Source organism: Rattus norvegicus, chromosome 1 (genome assembly GCF_021556685.1).
Source record: "Rattus norvegicus strain SHRSP/BbbUtx chromosome 1, alternate assembly SHRSP_T2T, whole genome shotgun sequence".
NCBI lineage: Eukaryota > Metazoa > Chordata > Mammalia > Rodentia > Muridae > Rattus > Rattus norvegicus.
Genome location: NC_141534.1, coordinates 104,455,780 through 104,480,957, shown reverse-complemented (window position 1 = coordinate 104,480,957; position 25,178 = coordinate 104,455,780). Strand labels below are relative to the sequence as shown.

The following is a 25,178-nucleotide window of genomic DNA, read 5'->3' as shown; positions in this document are numbered from 1 at the left end:
AGGTAAGAGAGAGGCAAAGATTAAAACAGAGACTGAAGGAACACCCATTCAGAGCCTGCCCCACATGTGGCCCATACATATACAGCCACCCAATTAGACAAGATGGATGAAGCAAAGAAGTGCAGACCGACAGGAGCCGGGTGTAGATCGCTCCTGAGAGACACAGCCAGAATACAGCAAATACAGAGGCGAATGCCAGCAGCAAACCACTGAACTGAGAATAGGACCCCCGTTGAAGGAATCAGAGAAAGAACCGGAAGAGCTTGAAGGGGCTCGAGACCCCATATGTACAACAATGCCAAGCAACCAGAGCTTCCAGGGACTAAGCCACTACCTAAAGACTATACATGGCCTGACCCTGGACTCTGACCTCATAGGTAGCAATGAATATCCTAGTAAGAGCACCATTGGAAGGGGAGGCCCTGGGTCCTGCTAAGACTGAACCCCCAGTGAACTAGATTGTGGGGGGGAGGGCGGCAATGGGGGGGAGGGTTGTGAGGGGAACACCCATAAGGAAGAGGAGGGGGAAGGGGGATGTTTGCCCGGATACCGGGAAAGGGAATAACACTCGAAATCTCTATAAGAAATACGCAAGTTAATAATAATAAAAAAAAAGAAAAGATTAAACTGAGTAAGGCAATCCTAGAAAGATAAATATTATATTTATTTGCTTATATCTTTATGTTAGTTGTTAAATAGATTATAATAGAGATACATGTTATACTGGTTACAAAAAGAGGAAAGGACTAGGCAGTCCCACAGATTTCCATGATATAGTAGAATTTGTGGAAGTACTGAGCCAAAGGGAATGAAAATAGGATGAGAATAAATATATCTACTGGAGAAATCAAACCTAACTGCTTAGTTTCCTACTGTGTACAACAACAGCAGCAACAACAACAATAAATTCCTGTACTGGAAATAATGATTATGATGTTGTGGGGAATCCAAGTTTTAAGGGAATCCTACATGTGACTGTGTACTGTTTGAAAATATAAAGAAATTGTGCTAAAAACACTGTGTCCATGGTGAAATGAAAAAGGCCATTAATGTGCGGGCAAGGTGAGTATTCAGGGATAAATATGTGCAGTGGATCAGCAATGTAAGTCAAGGATGATTTCAATATCTGGAGAGTGTGATTTCAAAAGGAAATAAAACTAGTAGCAATGCTTAAATTTCTAACAAGGGAATATGAGATACTCTCTTCTTATCTCCAGTCTTTTCCCATTTGCTTAGGTATAGCAGACTCCTGCAGACAAGCTGGAAACTTCTCTGTAAGCCAGTATTTACCTGTCTCATTGGAAATCTCATTTTCTGCACAAGGAGTACAATCAAAGCAGCAGACAGCCTTGCCTTCCTGGGCAGCTTTCCTGAGTCCAGGCCTACAACTCTCACTGCATACAGACTGAGGAATCTGATAGAAATAAAATCTATTAGCAAATGACTGGGATTCTTTGAAAATTTTGAGTAAATAGAGAATTTATGAGTATAATTGAGCAGTTAATTTTCCTTTTTTTTTAAAGATTATTTTATTTGTATGAGTACACTGCAGCTGTCTTCAGACACACACCAGAAGAGGGCATGGGATCCTGTTACAGATGGTTGTGAGCCACCATGTGGTTGCTGGGGAATTGAACTCAGGACCTCTGGAAGAGCAGTTAGTGCTCTTAACCACTGAGCCATCTCTCCAGCCCCAGTTAATTTTCAAATGCTTCACCTTACAATTGAGGGGTTTAGCTGCTAATGGGTTTTGGTATTGCTAATTTTATCTGATTTGCAGTTACACAGCCCATATGTTTAATCCTTGGTCCAATTCCTGAAGATGTTGATAAGTATTGGTGATTAAAGTAGTGTTCAAGAAAGCCATGATATGCATTCAGATTTAACTTGTATTCATGCTTACTGGCTGCTAGGGGGATCTTTTATATTGAAAGTGGTTGATAACATTGACTAACAACTTTATAGGTCTTGGATTCATCATGGAAGCAAATCTTATGCATCTCCATGCATAGTTTTATACAGGCACTTACTGAGATAAGAACCACCTCTAAATGGTGGTCAGTATTTCACTGGCTACGGTCACAAACAGAATGAAAAGGTGATAGAAGTGTGGAACCACATTCTTTCATGTCTAAATTTGCTGTAATTCTGATCTATGAACATGTTGTCATCACCTTGTTTGGCTTTTAAAACATTTTTTCTACAATATAATGAGTACTTGAAAAGTCAGCAAAAAAAAAAAAAACAAAAAAAAACAAACAATCAAAAAAAAAAAAACCAAAAAACCTGTACTTGCCTTAGTTACTTTTTTTGATGATTTACATGAAGTCAATTAATACACACACACACACACACACACACACACACACACACACACACAGGAATGCATGCCCCCACACACAAACATACACACACACATTTGTCATAATATTATGCCTTTTCAGAGGCTGGGAAAATAATATGTAACCTTACCTAACTGAAATTTCTTCATCTAGGTGACCAAATGAATCTATCAGTGTTCTGAGGCAGTATCTAATAGGCATTCTTTTTAAGACATGTATGGGCTAACAAACTTGAAAACAAATATAGCCATTGAGCAGAAGCATTGATGAGAAAATAGTCTATGGTATCTGTTTTTATGTGCAGATCCTTAGGGATAGTTCAATATTTATTAGTATTGAGTAAAAGTCTAATGATCATTACATCCTGAGAATTACTTTAGTTTTATGAAAGGTCAGAGAAGTGAGAGAAGTCACAACTCACCTTTGTAAACCTTGTAGGCCACTGTATCATCCCTTCACATAAAGAGAACTGTACATCCTTGTAAGAACTTAGAGAATAGGTTCCTACTTTCACCTTTAATCCAAGACCACTTGGAAAATTCCAAAAATTAAGAATGTCATACTTTGTATCTAAGTTTCTTCCTCCATCCATTACTGTGTGTCCTTTCACATGACTTTTATTTATTGTGGTCCTTAAGAAAGGGAGAAGCTAAAAGAAATGCAAAAAAAATAGGTTAAAAATCATATGAGATACTAAAACATTTTTAAAGAAATAAAAGAAATCTCAGTTGACACCGTCATGTCCAACCGAAATGGTGAAAGTCGTTGAAGCTAGGACAGTTGTATGTCACAATTTCAACAAAGGTAAGCCAAATGCTTGGATCATTTTCATGCCATTTCTCTTTTATGTGTTGGTCTCTGCCTCTAGCATTCTTGGAAACTTTCTGCATTATGATTCATTTTATGTTTTTTTTTTCAGAGAAAATTATGTCTGAATGTTTAGGAAAGTCATAAACTTACTAGTCCTTCTGCCCTTTAAGGAAATTCTCTTATGTGGCCCTATTTTTAAATCTTCCTTATGTCCTGGAGATTGTGACAGGTATAAATAAGCAGAAATCTAGACATTTATAAATGAAGCCATGACTCCAGGGATTTTCTTGCATATCTACCCCTAAACAAACCCAAGCATAATAGTTGGAACAGGTTAAACTTAAAAATATTTGGCGGGGCTGGGGATCTGGCTCAGCGGTAGAGCGCTTGCCTAGGAAGCGCAAGGCCCTGGGTTCGGTCCCCAGCTCCGGAAAAAAGAACCAAAAAAAAAATATTTGGCAAACTCCACTCAGCCAGGAGAACTGGTAACTGACTCTACATCATTAGGCCATCTTTCTTCTGTGGAACCTGTATAAATGAAGACCCAACCGGACTGCTAGTTAGACAAAGCTTTGTGATTTCCCTGAAAACCATACCTGGGTCACTCCTTTCTCACTGACATATTATCTCCCCTTGAGAAACACAAATAACTTTCATGGTTGCCCCCTGACCATCAATACATTTAAGCCCACATGATAAGAAGAATTTTTATTTTTTTTTGAAGATTTATTTATTATATATAAGTACACTGTAGCTGTCTTCAGATACACCAGAAGAGGGCATCAGATCTCTTTACAGATGGTTGTGAGCCACCATGTGGTTGCTGGGAATTGAACTCATGACCTCTGGAAGAGCAGTCGGGTGCTCTTAACCGCTGAGCCATCTCTCCAGCCCAAGAAGAATTTTTAAAGGAGCCATCAAAGATCCTGAGTAAATGAAAGATGCTTGAATTGAAATGCATTAAATTTCAGAAGTCTCATTCTGTACTAGATAAATCATTGAACTAAATATAGCTAAGATACAAAGACACCAATGTACATGAATTGAGCTAATTCATATCTCCTTGATAAGCTAACCTCACCTATTCACTTTTGGAATATATTTGAAGCTTCTGTCCTGAAAAAAAGAAGGCCTGAAAGTCTGAAGTACACTTTAAAGTGGTCCTTAACTTTATAACCCGTGGAAGTGCTGAGGAGCATTTTAACCCTTAAAGATCTACACTAACCTCTTCTCTGAGAAATATAGAGGAGAAATCTCAACTTTTTACATTGAAAATATTATGAAGAAAAATGTGAGGTAACATGTTATATGAATTTAATATTAGCTTAAGATTTTTCCTGTTACTGCCAATTTATTAAAAAAAACACTTACTCAGAATTTAGCATTTAACTCCAGATGTAGAAACAATACATCCCTTGTTATTGACAACATAGTCTAGCACATAGAATGCCAAATTATAATGCCTTAAGAAATATTAAAATTGCCACATTGCTGATATTATAAAACCTAGGAAGAAATATTACCTGCCAGGGGGAGAATACCATTCCTTTTTCATTGATATATGGTTGTATTTGTATTTGTTGAAGACTTAGCTCATGGAGACTATAGGCCACAGCATACACAGCATTGTATATATTGTAGCCTTCTTCACTCATAGTTGGGTCAAAAATGTGTCTGGGTAGTAATTCCAAAGAAGCATTGAGTTGGCAGTTCTCCAAAAGTTGACAGTCAAACTTAGAAAACGAGCACTTGAAAAACAAAAACCAAAACTTAGGAAGATAATCATCCTCTGGGTATTTGTAGGGATTAACTGTTTGAATAAAATTCATGAACTCAATCATCTCTTCATGGTGGTATGAAAAAACAAGACTCCCATGAAATGACTCTACCATAAAATAATCAGAATGGTTATCAACATCCCATGAAGAGTTCAAGACCCAAACTTTCCATGTAACTAACAGTTGTGCAATGTGCCGAATTAATCCTTCTACAGAAATGATGTCCCCGTAAATAACTATCACATTTGCTGATGATTCCTCAATTTTCTCCATACTTTTCCATAATGCATTGGAGAATGCATTCCATGTGCCAGGGATCATTTTCGAAAATGCTATGCAGATGCCATTGCTCTCCATATTTTCTCTCAAGTCTGATAGAAACTGAGTACCTCTGTGGTCATCTGGGAGCATCAGACCAACCCAGGACCAGCTGAAATGAAGCATCAAAAGGACTATGGCAAGTGATAGAGATGTGTCTTTGGGAGCCATCTGATAGAGGGAATTAGATGTCCCCTGATCATTCAAGGTAGAATCAAAAGGCCCAAAAGTGAGCTGAAGAGATAATAAAATACATTGCTATGCGACACAACCTCAGATCAAAATCAACAGATGGATAGAGTCAAGATGAAGATGGACTTATCTTATAAACTCAATACATTTTTTAACATGAATTGGTGTTAGACCTTCAGTTCCAATAACCTAGCTTGTCTCACCCACTTCTCCGTTCATTCTATTTTAAGTAATGGAATTGTGGATCTATTAAGTATCTTCATACTTTTCTTTGATAGTTGATTAACTCCAGTCCCCCTATTTTACATTTTCAGATACCTATAATGTCAACAAGGGAGATTGTCTCCTAGTTCTCACATCCCATTCCTCACCTGAGGTATTTTGTAGAGTTGTAGCAGTGTTCCAATATGGGCAGATGCTGACCATGATGGTCCTGTGAGTACAGCAGGTGACTTTCTCTTGTGTCCACAGTCACAGTTAGGAAGGGGATTGATTATCCCTGTATGCCAAAGAAGGGCACTATAAAGAATATTCTTTTCAGTATATGGAATATTATAGATATCATATCCAATAGTTGTATTGGGTAGAAGATGAGGGTTTCTGTTTACCTCCTCAATGGCAAACATCAGGGCCAGAACAAACTGGTAGTTCTTAAACTTATACCTGCATAGATTTCAAAAAATTATACAGGAGGAAGCCATAGACCATACAACCTTGCTCTTTTGTGCAGTGGTTTTATAATATAAATATAAATGTTTCTATGAACTCATTATTTTAATATCTTCTCATGAATAACTGGAATGAGAATGACCATTTTAAATAGATGAGATTAGTAATGTCCTATACTCATTAATTATGCTGTCTGGGACACTAGTTTATCATTATATTGCTTTGTTAATCTTTCATGTGTGGAAAAATTAAAAAAAAACTCTGTGAATAAGGAATTAGGTTTTGAAAAACAGCCAAACTTTTGTTTGGAACTTGGCCTTTCAGTCTCTACAATTATGAAAGGACAATGTATCTTGATCCAGTCACCCACTTTTCTGTGACAATATCCACCTTAAAAGTTAGCAAAAAATTAATTCAAATAATATATTGCCACAGGTGTCATTTCTATGACTTTTTAATAGGGTGGTCTGGCATGCACTATATAGAACAGGTGGATCCTGTACTAATGAAGATCTTCTTGGCTCTGCCTCTCAGTTAATGGGATTAATTTCTGTGAAACCTCACCCAAATTTATTTCACCTTTGTGTGTGTTCATCAGTTTTATATAGCACTTATTTATGCTGTGAGGTTTTGTGTAGGTGTAGGTTCATCAGTTTCATGAACTATGAGTTTGCGGCTGAGAAGGACAACCAGGGTCAGTCTAGGCTGTTCACATGATTTCACAGGGAGCCTCTTAATCATTTGTTTAATTATTGATTGACTGACTAACTAATTGATTGACTGGTAGAGATTCTGAACATGTAGCCTTAGCTGGGATGGAACACACTTTGTAAACAAATCTGACCTTGAAATCATGAAGGCTTTCTGCCTCTCCTTTCTCTGTACTGCAGTGAAGAAATAGTTCCCTGCCAATTGACTTCACAGTTCCTTCCTTGTTTTCAACACATAAGTCCTGCCCTCTAGCCAGATGACTTGTAGAGAGTTACCTCTCCCTATTTTACCCTCCATATGATCATTAGAATAGAAGAGTATACTCATATTGTTTGGAAGGTCTGAGCTAAGTTCCTCAAACTTGCACCTAGAGCATTTTACCTTGCTAGGCAACTGTTGATTTGTCTAATAATAATATGGTAAGAGAAAAAAATTAGACCTTTAATGATGCCAAAGAAACATACACAAAGAAATAGCACTGCATTTTAGTGCAAAAGAATTTTGTTCACTAAACAGTTTCCTTAAGATTAGATTTAGCAAATTGTTCTTCAGTTGCACATAAAATATTTCATAATAAGACATTTTCAGGGCTTTTATAAAAAAGCCACATTATGTTTTGTATTTTGGAAAGACGCATAGGGAAGAAGAATAATTCTACACTAAACATACTTGAAAATAAAAGGAACAAGACATCTTTAGATGCAGAATTGTTCTGCTGAATTCTGGTATTTTAGACACACACACACACACGTATTAATTTTTGTTTTTGTGTTTTTCAGTTTTGCTGCAAGTAATGTTTGTATTTTTGATCCTTTGTACTGCAGTACTCCTTTCTAAAACTTCTTTTTTTTCCATTCATGTAGCTGCTCATCTGCCACATATCTGATTTGCATGATGACACAAAGAATGCTGCCTTTCTTCCTCCTTCCTCCATACTCCTTTTTTTGTGAAGCTGCTGAAATTTATAAATTTAATGTCCAAGGTGTGTTTCCTTTAAACCAAGTTGATTTTTTCTTGTAACATAGCACAGAAGAAAAGTATAGACTTCATGTATGTCATAATTTAAAACAAATATGTAAGGATGCATTTGTATTTATCAGGATAAAATCATGGCAACCAAATAAGGACCTGAGAGACTACAAAGATGAAAATAGGAGTACAAAAAGAAGCTATGAAAATATTTTAAGTAAAAATGTATTGTGGAAGAAGCTGAGGATAGGGTTGGTCCATGGGAAGACAAGCATTCTCAACTGACCTGGACCCCTGAGATCTCTCATACACTGAACCCCTGAATAGACAGCATATACCAGCTGATATGAAGCCCCTGTCACATATACAGCAGAGAACTTCCTGGTCTGGCCTCAGTGAGAGAAGATGAACCTAATCCTGGTGAGACTTGAGGTCCCAGGGAGACAGGTGGTCTCATAGGGGTGATGTGGTAGTTGGAGACAGGCAGAGGAGGTATTGGATGGGGAGTGTTCAGGGGGCAGACTGGGAGGGGGATGAAGACTGGACTCTAAAACGGGTTAAAGAATAACAATTTAAAAGGAATTCTCAAATCAAATACACTAGGAACCAAAATTAACTACACCATATCCACATCTCAGTGAACTTCCATACAATTAAAATAGCCATTCTGAATCACATTTAGAAAGTCAAATATCATACATCTTCCTACTCTTTATCTAGAATATCTATCAGGAAGACACAAGATTGGATCCTGCAGAACTTGATGGAAAGACTTTATGACTGAGGACACTACATACCTGAATCACTCTGGAGAAATCACGCTGTTAGTCACCTAGATTCTATATTTCTCCAGGCTAGATTTCAAAGTGCTGGAGATGCTATTCATACTTACCAAAGAAAATGAAATAATCATCATTATCACTAAGTTGTGAACTGTGAGGGATACAGTAATGATTGGGTTTATCAGTTATGCCATCTTGTACTAAGATGGGCACACATGCTACATGTGGACCAACCTTTGTCTGACTCAATATAAGTTCACTCTATAGTATAGAAAACATGCATGGTACTATAAAAGTGCAAGACTGTAAGTAAGTCATAGACACATGAGGATAACTTAATAGTCTTATTATGTTAAAATACAAAATCAACCACTAATGACTTATTGCTGTACCCATGAATTAGTACATCCATCAGCCCTCCTCATAGATTCTTTTTTACAGCAAATGAGAAATAATACATAAACCAATGCCTCATCATGATACAGATAATAGACTATGCAGTGCTAATCTATAAATGTGTGTTAGATATCACACCTCTACCAACAAGGATGAGCAATCATGGCAAAAAGAAATAGGAAGATTGTAACGACCAGAGGCTGTGGATAACATCAAGGAAACAATATTTTCTGCCCACAAGACTTGCACATTTGAACTCAGCATGATTATGAAATCATGTACAAGACTATGTATGCTCAAATAAGATACAATAACAACATGGAGGAGGTAGGCATGAAATTTCACCCTGATCCAAAATACTATTGAGATTTGATAGTTACTAGATGAGAGATAGTTTATTTCTTCACTGTTGTGACCCTTAGGAGGTCAACCACACTCAAAGGAAGGTTCCAGTGACAATAGTACACACTAGAGTACAAAATAGAATACAAACTGCACTTGACTGGAAAAAAGTTATTTTTGTAAGAGGATAAGGGTCAAAGAGAAATATGAGAAGATGGGGTGGTGTGGGTGAATATGCTCAAAATGTTTTGTATGAAATTAGTAAAGAATTAATAAATATCTTTCAAGGCAAAAATAAAATTGAAAATATGTGTCTAATGGAGGGCATTTGGTTAGAATTGTGAGAAAAAAATGAATATAGTTTTTGTCAATAGACAAAATAGATTTAAAACATACCTACATAAATATGACAGGTATCATCTTGACAATTTCATACACGTAAGGAAAGCTTACAAACACAATATTGAGTGCAATCAGCACTATATATTTAATGATCAAACAATATAGGGGATCCAAGCTTCCCAACATAAAGCAATGATAAGGAGGTAGGGAATTGTCTCCAAGATTTCATCACTTTATTTTAGATTCAAATTTTGAGAAAGCATAGTATGTCATGAACATTTATAATTCATATATGGTAACAAACCTTTTTCAAAATTTAACAAAATTTTGCTTGTTATGTTATTATTTTTTGATACAATCAGTTCAAAATATGCATTCTATAGATTGCTTAAACGTTCATGTTAATATATTTAAAGTCCTTACATGTTCACAAGCATGTGAAATATCTTTATTTTCTTAAAATGACCAGATTTATTTTTATTTTTTCTCATTTTTTTCTTTTTCCTACCCAGATTACTACCCATCCAGATCCATGCTCTCTGTCTCTCTGTCTTTGTCTCTCTCTTTCTTGTGTGTGTGTGTGTGTGTGTGTGTGTTTGTTTAAAAAACAAACAGGAAAATTAAAAAAACAAGCACACTGATATTTAAAAAAATAAAACATAGAACCTGTGTTTGATGGTACACACTGTTTGGTACCCAAGAGGCAAAAGCAGGTAGATGTCTGATTTTGAGGTCAGCATGGTGTACACAGTTTTGGGACATCCAGGGCTAAATGAAAAATGTATGTTTCAAGGAAGGAAAGAATGAAGAAAGAAGCAAACAAATTATATATATATATATATATATATATATATATATACATATATATATATGAGAGAGAGAGAGAGAGAGAAATAAAAATGTTTCACTGGGAATTGGAGTGCATTTCTTCAGTCACAGCATGCAGTAAGCAGAAGAAAACAGGACTTTGCCTAAGTTTTAGGACTACTAGGGCTATATGAGTTAGAGAAACTCTGTTTCAAAATAAAAAATAATAAAAACAAGAAGAGCAATGTAATACCATATGAAACTTTCTCCCATCCCGCCCAACCACCCCATACTAAGTTTTTTAATGTGAAACAAAGTATTTTAGTTAGTTATTTTTTACTGGATGAAAGACCATGACCAAAAGCAAACTAAGGAGGAAAGGATTATTTTGGTAACTTTATTATGATTACTCTTGCTGTGGTGAAACACCATGACCAATAACAAGGTAAGGAGGAAAGCTTTGTTAGGTGATTACCTACACACCATAATCCATCACTGAAAGACATCAGGACAGAATATCAAACAGGGCCAAAGAGTGGAGGCAGGAGATGATACAGAGGCCAGAGTGGTTCTACTAACTGGCTTGTTCATAATGTAATTCTCAGACTGCTTCCTTAGAGAATTCATGATTACCAGCCTCAGAATGGCTTCACCCACAATGGGCTGAGTAATACTATTACAAGTTTTCCTACAAGCCAATTTAATAGAGACATTTTCTTAACTTATTCTCCCTCCCCTTCTCAGGTGACTTTAGCATGTTTCAAGTTGATACAAATCTTTGCAGAATATTTAGCTTATACTTCATCATTGCTGTTCATTATTGGAACAAGTCAGGACAGGTAATCAAGTAAGGCAGACCCCTGTACATGGGTGCTGATCCACTGGCCACAGAGTAATGCTGTTTATTGTTTTGCTCACTATGGCTGGCTCAGTCTCCTTTCTTTTGGAACCCGGGGCCACATTTGCCAAGGTGGCACCCCACCCACAATGGACTGGGTCCTCTCACACAAGGAAGTATTAAGAAAATACCCTACAAGTCTGCATATAGATAGCCTGATGTTATTGAGACAATTACTCAATTGAGTGTTCCTCCTCTCCAGTGATTCTAGTTTGTGTCTAGTTAACATAAAACTAATCACACCAAGGAATAAGATAAAAATGTCTACAAATGTTTCAGACAATATGAAAATGTTAAGAAATTGGTAATAATAGTTTAATAAAAGTATAAGGTAATGAATAGTCAAAAATAATCTTAATAAGTGGTTATTTATAAGATTCTTATTAGAATAAAGATCATAACAGAACATACAGACAAATCTGCAGAAAAGGTCAGAATTCTGAGAAATTTCTTGTATTATTTCTAAATGTATACTACATCATACAACTTATACTACAAATTAGAGACTACTCCATGAATTGTTTACTTATTCAATTAGAGGAGATAAAGTTGAAACATCATACAATTAAATGATTTTTTAATCTGTTAATTTAAAAGAAAATTAACTACAAAAGTCTAGATATTTTCTTCATCTATTTCTGTTATCTATATCTATTTCTGCAAGTGATAGTTTGAGGTAAATGGTAGAAAAACATCCACAGTGCTGACAATGACTGCTATAAGTACTCACCTAAGCAAACCATGACAATGTCTCTTACATCAGAGAGGGTGATGGGCTTGAAGGGTTGCCTCTGTTTGTGGTTCCAGCTCTGCTGGAAATTACCTTTGTTTATCATAGCTACTTTACTAATTGTCCAGAAAAAAGGGGAGCTAGCAAACACAACCCAAATGCCAGTTAGAGATAAACTATAGAATCCAAAATATCATTGAATACAGTAAAGCACACACCACAGTTGTACTTCTCAAATAAATGAATATAGTCCCAATACATGAGAGACCTCCATGAATGGATTTAAAGGATATTCAATGGCCATTCCAACTGCGTATGAAGAAAAGACAATGAGGCTGCAATTCTTGGTCATAGAGGCCTCAATTGTAAGGCCACAGGCAAGAGTGGAGAAATGTGTACAGGATAAAGATATATTTAATGGTGGAACTATTTTCACTGCTAATATACAGAAGGATAAAACGGACAAAGCAATTTCAGATCACTTTTAGGTACTAGAGAAATATCCTAGAAAACTTGTAGGAGCTCCATTTTTCTATTCTTTTACTAGAGAAATTATAATACAAATATAAGCATATACGGAAAAATATGTCTGGGAACTGTATAAGGCAAGATTGTTAATATTTTGTAGTGAAAATATTCTTTTCAAGTAATGAACTACTTTGATTTTATTTTTGAATATATAAAATTTGGCTCTAAAAATGAATATTTTTATAGGATATGATCCGTTTACTCATCATGGAAAAGCCAGCTACTTATGGCTCCTATACCTGACAGTATACTCTTTCCACATATGGGCCTGTTGTTACATTATGTACAAAATACCACATACACATATACAATGGTGCCTGGGCTGCTGAAAGAAGAGAACAGAGGAAAAGGAGAGGAAGAAGAGACCTTAATTATAATGAAATAGAAGGAACTCCACCCAGAATCCAGTGTCCTCCAGCTGCTAGGAGTATAACACATATTTGTGAAGTTATTTAACATGTGATCCTTAAGCAATTGTGTCGACCATGAATTTCTTCCTTAAGATAGGAATTATTGTTTATAGATATACAATTTTTGCTCTGTGACCATCTTTGCTATGTTAGTTTCATACTAAATGTATCAAGACCCCAAATATCTCATGATTTTTTACTTTTGAACATATTTCTTCTACTTTCTTTGATTTTTAGCTTTACACCCCACCAAAGATTTAACAGTTACACAGTAATGTCACACTGAGCAAAGTTCACCTTCATAAGTATTCTTTCTTTCATCCTTCCTTTCTTAATTTCTTTCTTTCTTTCTTTCTTTCTTCCTTTTCTCTATATATTTTCTTCCTACTGATTTTCTCATAGCTTTACTTTTTATTGTAAACACCCAGAAATTATGTGCTGAGGAAAAAGTAAAGAATATATCAAATAAAACATTGATAATTATAACTATGTTTTTTTGCCCTGTGAAATTGTATACCAATGGTTTCTGATTCATACCTTTACTAGTTGACTGCTTCTTTTCTTCAGAATGAAATACACATTCCTAATGCTCAGAGTGAACCAATGTGATGATGATGTCTACATACTGTAAACAGTCTCTTACTGTAAGTACTGTGTCCTGTAACTCACACATTACTGAGTATGCAGAAACTTCCTAGATTTGAAGTACTTAAAACAATCATCAATGATGTTATTTTCTTTTCTCAAAAACCTATATTCTGTGACAATTTATTATTAATTTTATTGGATATATTTCTTTATTTACATTTCAAATGTTATTCCCTTTCCTTCCCTCTTTCCTGTCCATAGCCCCCTATCCCCTTCCCCTCCCTCATAAGGGTGTTCCCCCCATCCCCTCTTACCACCACCACCCTGACATTCCCCTGCACTGCGGTCCAACCTTGGCAGGAACAAGGGCTTCCCCTTCCACTGGTGCCCCAACAAGGCTATTCTCTGTTACATATGCAGTTGGAGCCCTGGGTCAGACCATGTATAGTCTTTCAGTAGCGGTTTAGTCCCTGGAAGCTCTGGTTGGTTGGCATTGTTGTTCTTATGAGGTTGAAAGCACCTTTGGCTCTTTCAATTTTTCCTCTAATTCCCCCAAAAGGGGTCCTGTTCTCAGTTCAGTGGTTTGCTGCTAGCATTCACCTCTCTATTTGACATACTCTTGTTGTGTCTCTCAGGAGAGACCTATATCTGGCCCCTTTCAGCATACACTTCTTACCTTCATCAATCTTATCTAGTTTTGGTGCCTAAAAGATCTATTGCACTACTTCATCATCTTTTTACATGGATCCATTAAAATTTTCGATAAATCCATTGGATAAACACCCTTTATCTCCTCTATAAAGAGAAAAACTTAATTTATTTTATTATTTTCCTAAAAAATCAGACCTTTCTGATACTATTTCTTAATATTGCAAATTTCAGAAAAGCCTAAAACCACCGTTAAGTGGTCATCCTTGCAGATAGAGTATTTTTGTGACCACACATACATAAAGGAGGAAAACACTAGAAACATATATGGCAAGCAAATAGGCATTTAAAATCTTTCTGTGAAAAAAAGTTTAAGACCAAAAAAGAAACAAAAACAAAACAAAACAAACAAAAACCCCTAAAACAATGAAATGAAAATGGTATAGACAATATGTGTAGAGTGGTAAAGATTCCCAAATTTTAATGGTGACAGTCCTCTTCTGAAATTAGCTAGATGTAACATAGACAGTACTTGTCACTCTGGCAACATTCTAGTCACTCAGGAATCTCTTCACTCAGTTACATCCTCTCTTCACTCAAGAGCTCATCAAGACTTCTAGAAAACCCGTAAGTTCAAGGTCATACTTAGATTAAATCATCCATACTCTAAAATCATAATGCTGAGAATATTCAAATTATGTGGTGTTACAAGCATGGCAAAGAAAGGATCATGGATATTGAATAATCACAGGGAATATAAAATGAAAAACATCAAAATGATCACTTTTCCTATTAAAGAGGAAAATATACACCAGAAAATATACTTAAAAATTTGAGAATGTAAAAGGATTGTGGAAAAACTAAAGGAAGTTTTAATCTATATAAGCACTGTCATAAAAATTCTGAACTCTTAAAATGAATAATTCTACTTACTGTATATGAACATCTTGGAAATTGTTTGGCACATATTTATGAGGAACTTTGTTACCTGTGTACAAAATATGAAGAGGGAAAAATGCACCAATTGTCATATCTCCTTCATGGTAAAAATAATCCTTGCTTGTTACATAGCATTCATTGTCAGTAAGGGCACACAAAAAAATTGGGAATATACAGGAGCCCAAAGGTAAAAATCCAGAACATCCTATTAATATATATATATGTGTATATATATATGTATGTATATATATATATATATATATCTGCCCAGTCATAAGACTGATGGATACATATCCAGTGATGCACAGATAGCTATATATTTTGTTCATGTGTTTGTGAACATTTTGTGCTTCTGAATGTTAATGAGTACAGCTGTGGCATTAGTCACAAGTTCTCAAGGACACTTACTTCATTGCCAATGAGAGTTATATAAGTCTTTCCTCCCTTAGGCTCTGCATCTGAGGCCGTGTGTCCTCATAAAAAAACAAGTTGAAAAATATGTTTTGGATCTTCTATTCTAGCTAGAGGCACCATGGTTTCAGAAAAGAAGACAGAAAGAGCTAAAGGATCAAATTCCTGACTGGGCTGTTTTAGCCAACTTTGAAATTTTTAGTAGAACAATTTTGGCTGATGAAATTATGCTACATCAGAGGTTGCAGTGGTAGATGAATTAGAAGAAGTCCTGAAGATGTCCATGCTAGTCATGCACAGGACATGTCAATGGGCCATGATTTTACAAACCAAAGAAAACTTTTAGAAATTACTTGTCCTCCTTACTAACTCTTGTCTCAGAATTTTCTTCTATGATATATTTTTATCTGAAGAAAAATATGGTGTCTCCACAACCAGTTTATTTCTCACTTTGGAAAAGCCAGTATTCTTGCTGGATTTCTCACTTTCAAATTATCTACTTAATTTCAGTGAAAAAAATCAAGTCTCATGTTTACATTCTGAGATTTGAACTTCTCTAGCATAAACTTTTCCTTAATCCAAGGTTAATCTTTGAGTAAAGGTGTCATTGTGATCCATATCTGCATCTAAAGCAGTATGCTCACCTACTGCTTACCATGCTCTGAAAATATTGGGTGTTTCTTATTTATGTAAAATGTATGACAATTTAAAGTCATTTAAATTTAAGGACATATTGTGTGTTCTTTCACCTAAGATACTGGGGGAAGCAGTCTAAGGCAGGGTTCTATTTCTAGCCACCAGCAGTATAGGACAGTGAATGTACTATCTATTGTGATATTGTAATGAAAATATGAACACCCCCACACTTCAATAAGCTTATTCACCCACAAAAGAATGGGAGAATAGAATGAACAAAATCCCAAATGAAACAAAAATAAAAAGCATTACCATAAGAAATGTTAACCAGATACACTGTAGTTTGTTGGGACTGTCGTTTTGCTTTAGCTTAACAATACTCAATGAGAACATAGTGGACAGAACCTGTCTATTCTAAGACTGAAGGCCATGAACAGGCACGGGGAAACCTTCTGCTCAGTATGTCATTGTTTAGTACAATCATGGGTAATAGAGCAAGCCTATGTGCCACTCAATTCAAATATGCTACTCCTTTTGAAGCAGAGAACTAAATCTGTGGAATAGGAAGTACACTGATGAATTCTTCAACAAGATTCTTTGATGGAGGGTAACCATAAGACGTAAACCCAGGGGATTGAAGAGTTGTCTCGGTAACAGTACTGGGCAGCTATAAAGTCTTTTTTTTTCTTGGCATGTTGTGACAAAAATCATTGTTACAATGTCTGAAGTGAATGATTATGTGAATGTAATCTCTTCTTTACTCACATAGACATTATAATCCAAGAAAAGAAAAACTAGTTTGTCATAAATACTTAAGGACAAACATTAAAGAAAAATTAATTAGTAAGCTGATGAGATTGCCTGTGAAGGATGGGGTCATGTTCTGACTTGGAAGGTACAACTGTGTAGCCCTGATTCTCATGTCCTCATCTCTAGCAAGAACAGAGTATGTTGACACTGCACTTACCTTCATACCTATCAATTTCTGAGTTATGAGAGTAAATTTAAAAATTCAAATCTATACTTTCTCTAAACCTGTATTACTCTATATCTCATTTAAAACCTCATACAATGACACATCTTGTTGATACTCCAACTGTCACACCTAGAGGATTTGCAGATGCCATACAAGACAAAGATATATGCAAGATGCCTTACTAGCATTCTTTAGTTGCCCTATCCACATTTTATACCCAGAACTACTTGCCAATGCCAGAAGAAAGTTTCTGAAGATTGTTTTTTCTAACTATTGAAAGAATTGGGCTTATGCCATAAAAAAGAAGACCTGAATTTAGGCTGTATTCTCACATACCAGTCACAGTAAATCAAGGCCCGGACATTATAGATGAAGATATGAATCAGCATTTAAAGCTACTAGCTATTCTTTTGGAAGATTTGAGATCTTTTCACAGCACTAAAATTATAGCTCACAACTATTGGTATCTCCAGTTCTAGGGGAGCCAAGCCTACTTCTGGTCTTCTGCAGTCAACAGGTATGTATGTAATACACAAACATACATAGGGCATTATGCCAATGAACACAAAATAAAAATAAAAATCTTCCCATGACTGCTTTGAATTGCCCCATTCTGAACAATGTAAACACTTCTGATGAAAGATCAAAGGTGATTTAGAAAAAAATTGCCACCTCCTCCACAAAAAACCCCTAACTCAACATGTGTAAATTTCAATACAGAAATGTCATTATGTGTTAACTAAAAATGATAAATTTTTAATGCATGAAAAACCAAAGTAACAATTCACATCCAAAAATTATAAATTCCATAGAAAAGACACCCTAAAGGGAATAATTAGAAGAAATTACAAAAAAATTAAAAAGTGACTGTAAATATAGTCAAAGTACTTTAAGAACTCCAAGTCAAGGATGATTAAATAGGGAAGTCAAACTCTGATGTGAAAATAGTTTGGGGCTGAAGAGGTGACTCAGCTATTAAAGGCTAGGGTCGCAGCCAAAATTATAAAAAATAGAATTTGGATTTTACAAGAAAACTCAAATTAAAATTATTCTGGAAAGGAAAAATATAATAAACAAATACAAGCCTCTGTGTAATACCACTCTAACAAAAATGATGTTGCAAACAGAAAGTTAAGGATAGAATTCCAAGTAAGGATGAACTGGATCACAAAATAGTAGGCATTGAGAAACTTAAAACTGTATATGAATGGAGCATGAGAGAGTTTGGGGATATCAAGAATAGATGAAATTTCAGTATTATGATCAGAGAAAGAGAAGAAAACATTGGCAAAGATGGAAAAAATATCTACAGTAAAGGTATAACTAATCTTAGGAATGCCAGAGTTAAAAGACATAAGACATGTATACTTAACAGAAAGGAGGAAAAATTTTAAAACACTGAAAAAGAAACCAGAAGTTGGAAAGAATGTAATGCTTCTGAATTGGCAGGAATAATCTTGTAAAAATGTCTATCCTACCAAAAGCAAGTTATATATTCAATGCAATCTCACAAAATATTCAAGTCATCAGAGAAACTGAAAATAAAGTAGTCTTGAAGTACACATATAAACAAACAAAGACCCAGAACAAAAAATCTTTGCCATCACAAAGAGTGGAGCAGAGACTGAAGGAAAGGCCATTCCAGACACTACCCCACCGAGGGATCCATTCCATTTGCAGATACTAAACCCACACGCTGTTGCTGATGCCAAGAAGCACTTGCTGACAAGAGCCTGGCATGGCTGTCTCCTGAGAGGCTCTGCCAGAGCCTAACCATACAGATATGGATGCTCACAACAAACCATCAGACTAAACATGAGAAACCCAATGGAGGAATATGATAAAAGACTCAAGAAGCTGAAGGAAATTGCAACCCCATAGAATGAACAACAATATCAGCAAACTAGAACCCAAGAACTCCTAGGGACTAAACTGCCAACCAAAGAATACACATGGAAGGACCTACAGCTCCAGCTGCTTAGGTAACATTATCTGGGATTAATGGGATGGCAGGAAATTGGTCCTGTGAAGACTTGATTCCCCAATATAGGGGAATGCTTAGGGCATGAGATGAAAATGTGTGTTGAATGACAGAGCAACCTCGTATTAGCAGGGTGGAGGGGGGATGGTTCAGGGGATTTGCAGAGGGGAAACCAGGAAGGGGGATAACATTTGAAATGAAAATAAATAAAACACAAATTTTAAAAACTCTAAGAAATATATAGCTAGAGACATCTCTGTTTCATGTTCTATTTTAAATTGAAGCGGTATAATGTTAAGAACAGTATGGCACTATCTTAAAAATAGGCTCACTGCTCAAACCCCATGGGAGAGAGAGCTCACCACCCAGAGAGGTAGGCACTCCTGAGACTGCAGACTAGGAAAGACCACCAATACTGCATACCCCTGTGCACATCCCTGGCCCAAGAGGAAACTGTATAGGGCCCCTGGGAACTGGGAGATAGGGGCTCTCAAGCAGCAGGGCTCCTGTGGTCCATACACCACCTGGACCTGAAGGGACCCGGTCAATAGTTCCCTGCACCCAAATCCTGTGGGAGGGAGAGTTAACCTTCAGAGGGGCAGACACGACTGGGAAGCCAGAAGAGACTACACTCTGCCCACATTTCTGACTCCAGAGGAAAACAACTTACACCATCTGGGACCCCGGTGTGCGGGGGCCCTGAAAAAGGCAGTGCAGATCCCCCTGGTTGCTGCCCTCAAGGAAAGCTCAAAAACAGACCCCCAGGAACAACTTCAGCCTCAGGAACACAAGTAAGATCAACTTTTCTGCTAGAACCGATCTGCCTGATGGACTCAGGACACACACCCACAGGTACGGCTGAAGACCAGTACACAGGAAAGACTACACGCTTAAAAGCAAAACACTCTGTTCCCATAAATGACTGAAAGAAAAGAGGAAAACAGGTCTACAGCACTCCTGACACACAGACCTATAAGACAGTCTAGCCACTGTCAGAAATAGCAGAACAAGGTAACACCAGACACAACCTGATGGTGAGAGGCAAGCAACAGAAACCAAGATTACATGGCATCATCGGAGCCCAATTCTCCCACCAAAACAAAAAATATATATCCAAACACACCAGAAAAGCAAGATCCAGATTTAAAATCACATTTGACCATGATGATGGAGAACTTCAAGAAAGACATAAAGAACTCCCTTAGAGAAACGCAGGAAAACATAAACAAGTAGAAGCCTATAGAGAGGAATCACAAAAATCCCTGAAAGAATTCCAGAAAAACACAATCAAACAGTTGAAGGAATTAAAAATGGAAATAGAAGCAATAAAGAAAGCACAAAGGGAGACAACCCTGGATATAGAAAAACGAAGGAAGAGACAAGGAGCTGTAGATACAAGCATCACCAAGAGAATACAAGAGATAGAAGAGAGAATCTCAGAAGCAGAAGATTCCATAGAAATCATTGACACAACTGTTAAAGATAATGTGAAATGGAAAAAGGTACTGGTCCAAAACATACAGGAAATCCAGGACTCAATGAGAAGATCAAACCTAAGGATAATAGGTATAGGAGAGAGTGAAGACTTGCAGCTGAAAGGACCAGTAAATATCTTCAACAAAATCATAGAAGAAAACTTCCCCAACCTAAAGAAAGAGATGCCCATAAACATTCAAGAAGCCTACCGAACTCCACAAAGATTGGACCAGAAAAGAAACTCCTCCTGTCACATAATAGTCAAAACACCAAAAGCACAAAACAAAGAAAGAATATTAAAAGCAGTAAGGGAAAAAGGTCAAGTAACATATAAAGGCAGACATATCAAAATCACACCAGACTTCGCACCAGACACTAGGAAAGCCAGAAGATCCTGGACAGATGTCATACAGCCCCTAGAAGAACACAAATGCCAGCCCAGGTTAATGTATCCAGCAAAATTCTCAATTAATGTAGATGGAGAAACCAAGATATTCCATGAAAAACCAAATTTACACAATATCTTTCTACAAATCCAGTCCTACAAAGGATAATAAATGGTAAAGCCCAACATAAGGAGGCAAGCTACACCCTAGAAAAAGCAAGAAACTAATCGACTTGGCAACAAAACAAAGAGAAGAAAAGCACACAAACATAATCTCATATACAAATACGAATATAACATGAAGCAACAATAACTATTCCTTAATATCTGTCAACATCAATGGACTCAACTCCCCAATAAAAATGCATAGATTAACAAACTGGATACGCAATGAGGACCCTGCATTCTTCTGACTACAGGAAACACACCTCAGAGACAAAGACTGACACTACCTCAGAGCGAAAGGCTGGAAAACAATTTTCCAAGCAAATAGTCTGAAGATGCAAGCTGGAGTAGCCATTCTAATATCAAACACAATCGATTTTCAACCAAAAGTCATCAAAAAAGATAAGGAAGGACACGTCATATTGATCAAAGGAAAACTCTACCAAAATAAACTCTCAATCCTAAATATCTATACTCCAAACACAAGGGCAACTATATACATAAAAAAAAACCTTACTAAAGCTCAAAGCACACATTGCACCTCACACAATAATAGTAGAAGATTTCAGTACCCCACTCTCATCAATGGACAGATCATGGAAACCAAACTTAAACAGAGACATAGAGAGACTAAGAGAAGTCATGAATAAAATGGATTTAACAGATATTTGTAGAACATTCTATTCTAAAACAAAAGGATATACCTTCTTCTCACCACCTCATGGTACTTTCTCCAAAATTGACCGTATAATTGGTCATAAAACAGGCCTCAATGGATAAAGAAAGATAGAAATAATCCCATGTGTCCTATCAGACCATCATGGGCTAAAGCTGATATTCAACAACAATAAGGGAAGAATGCCTACATATACATGAAAACTGAACAATGCTCTATTCAGTGGTAACCTGGTCAAAGAAGAAATAAAGAAATACATTAAAGACTCCTTAGAATTTAATAAAAATGAAGGTACAACATACCCAAAGTTATGGGACAAAATGAAAGCTGTGCTAAGAGGAAAACTCAAAGCTCCGAGTGCCTGCAGAAAGAAAAAGGAGAGAGCATATATCAACAACTTGACAGCACAACTAAAAGCTGTAAAACAAAAGGAAGCAAATATACCCAGGAAGAGTAGAAGGCAGGAAATAATCAAACTCAGAGCTGAAATCAACCAAGTAGAAACAAAAAAGACTATACAAAGAAGCAACGGAGCCAAAAGTTGGTTCTTTAAGAAAATCAACAAGATATATAAACCCTTAGCCAGACTAACGAGAGGACACAGAGAGTGTGCACAAATTAACAAAATCAGAAATGAAAAGGGAGACATAAATACAGGATCAGAGGAAATTCAAAAAATCATCAGATACTACGACAAAAACCTATATTCAACAAAACTTGAAAATCTGCAGGAAATGGACAATTATCTAGACAGATAACCAGGTACCAAAGTTAAATCAGGAACAGATAAATCATTTAAAGAACCCCATAACTCCTAAAGAAATAGAAGCAGTCATTAAAGGTCTCTCAACCAAAGAGCACCCAGGTCCAGATGGGTTCAGTGCAGAATTCTATCAGAATTTCATAGAAGACCTAATACCAATACTATCCAAACCATTCCACAATATTGAAACAGAGTGCTACCGAATTTTTTCTATGAAGCCACAATTACTCTTATACTTAAACCACACAAAGATCCAACACAGAAAGAGAACTTCAGACCAATTTCCCATATGAATATCGATGCAAAAATACTCAATAAAATTCTGCCAAACCGAATCTAAGAGCACATGAAAACAGTCATCCACCATGATCAAGTAGGCTTCATACCAGGCATGCAGAGATGGTTTAATATAGGGAAAACTATCAATGTAATCAACTATATAAACAAACTGAAAGATAAAAACCACATGACCATTTCATTAGATGCTGAGAAAGCATTTGACAAAATTCAACACCCCTTCATGGTAAAAGTCCTGGAAAGAATAGGAATTCAAGGCCCATACCTGAACATAGTAAAAGCCATATACAGCAAACCAGTTGCTAACATTAAACTAAATGGAGAGAAACTTGAAGCAATCCCACTAAAATCAGGGAATAGACAAAGCTGGCCACTCTCTCCCTACGTATTCAATATACTTCTTGAAATTCTAGCCAGAGCAATCAGACAACAAAAGGAGATCAAAGGGATACAGATTGGAAAAGGAGTAAAAATATCACTGTTTGCAGATGATATGATAGTACATTTAAGTGATCCCAAAAGTTCCACCAGAGAACTACTAAACCTGATAAACACCTTCAGCACCTTTGGCTAGGTATAATATTAACTCAAATAAATCAGTAGCTTTCCTCTACACAAAAGAGAAACAAGCCGAGAAAGAAATTAGGGAAACGACACCCTTCATAATAGACCCAAATAATGTAAAATACCTCGGTGTGACTTTAACCAAGCAAGTAAAAGATCTGTACCATAAGAACTTCAAGCCTCTGAAGAAAGAAATTGAAGAAGATCTCAGAAGGTGGAAAGATCTCCCATGCTCACGGATTGGCAGGATTAATATAGTAAAAATAACATTTTACCAAAAGGTATCTACCGATTCAATGCAATCCCCATCAAAATACCAATCCAATTCTTCACGAACTTAGACAGAACAATTTGCAAATTCATCTGGAACAATAAAAAACCCAGGATAGCTAAAACTATCATCTACAATAAAAGGACTTCCAGGGGAATCTGTATTTCTGAACTCAAGCAGTATTACAGAGCAATAGTGATAAAAAAAACTGTATGGTATTTGTACAGAGACAGACAGATAGACCAGCGGAATAGAAGTGAAGGCCCAGAAATGAACCCACACACGTATGATCACTTGATTTTTGACAAAGGAGCCAAAACCATCAAATGGAAAAAAAGACAGCATTTTCAGCAAATGGTGCTGGTTCAACTGGAGGTCAGCATGTAGAAGAATGCTGATCGATCCATGCTTGTCATCCAGTACAAATCTTAAATCCAAGCGGATTAAGGACCTCCACATCAAACCAGATACACTCAAACTAATAGAAGAAAAAGTGAGGAAGAATCTCGAACACATGGGCACTGGAGAAAATTTCCTGAACAAAATACCAATGGCTAATGCTCTAAGATCAAGAATGGACAAATGGGATCTCATAAAACTGCAAAGTTTCTGTAAGGCACAGGACACTGTTGTTAGGACAAAATGACAGCCAACAGATTGGGAAAAGATCTTTACCAATCCTACAACTGATAGAGAGCTTATATCCAAAATATACAAAGAACTCAAGAAATTAGACTGCATGGAGACAAATAACCCTATTAAAAGATGGGGTTCAGAGCTAAACAAAGAATTCACAGCTGAGGAATGCCGAATGGCTGAGAAACACCTGAAGAAATATTCAACATCTGTACTCATAAGGGAAATGCAAATCAAAACAACCCTGAGATTTTGCCTTACACCAGTGAGAATCGCTACGATCAAAAACTCATGTGACAGGAAATGCTGGCAAGGATGTGGAGAAAGAGGAAGAGTCCTCCATTGTTGGTGGGATTGCAGACTGGTACAACCATTCTGGAAATCAATCTGGAGGCTCCTCAGAAAATTGGACATTGAACTACCTGAGGACTCAGCTATACCTCTCTTGGGCATATACCCAAAAGATGCCCGAACATGTAACAAAGACACATGCTCCTCTATGTTCATAGCAGTCTTATTTATAATAACTAGAAGCTGGAAAGAGCGCAGTTGCCCTTCAACAGAGGAATGGATACAGAAAATGTGGTACATGTACAAAATGGAGTACTACTCAGCTATCAAAAACAACGACTTTATGAAATTCATAGGCAAATGGAGGGAGCTGGAAAGTATTATCCTGAGTGCGGGAACCCAATTACAGAAAAACAAACATGGTATGCACTCATTGATAAATGGATATTAG

At 36.5% G+C, this 25,178-nt stretch overlaps 1 protein-coding gene across 2 annotated transcripts in view; it reads right to left on the bottom strand.

Moving 5' to 3' along the window:
• Vom2r37 (vomeronasal 2 receptor, 37) overlaps nucleotides 1–15,306 on the bottom strand; it is a 59,482-nt gene extending 44,176 nt beyond the window's left edge. The window contains exons 1-5 of one of the 2 annotated variants that reach the window (XM_087591988.1): nucleotides 15,194–15,306; nucleotides 5,812–6,103; nucleotides 4,676–5,482; nucleotides 2,764–2,991; nucleotides 1,291–1,414 (exon numbers count right to left, since the gene is read on the bottom strand). In XM_087591988.1, coding sequence (XP_087448114.1) covers nucleotides 1,291–1,414; nucleotides 2,764–2,991; nucleotides 4,676–5,482; nucleotides 5,812–6,103; nucleotides 15,194–15,291 — 1,549 coding nt within the window. In that variant the 5' untranslated portion in view covers nucleotides 15,292–15,306. 2 annotated transcript variants of the gene reach the window in all.
• Nucleotides 15,307–25,178: the final 9,872 nt, after the last annotated feature.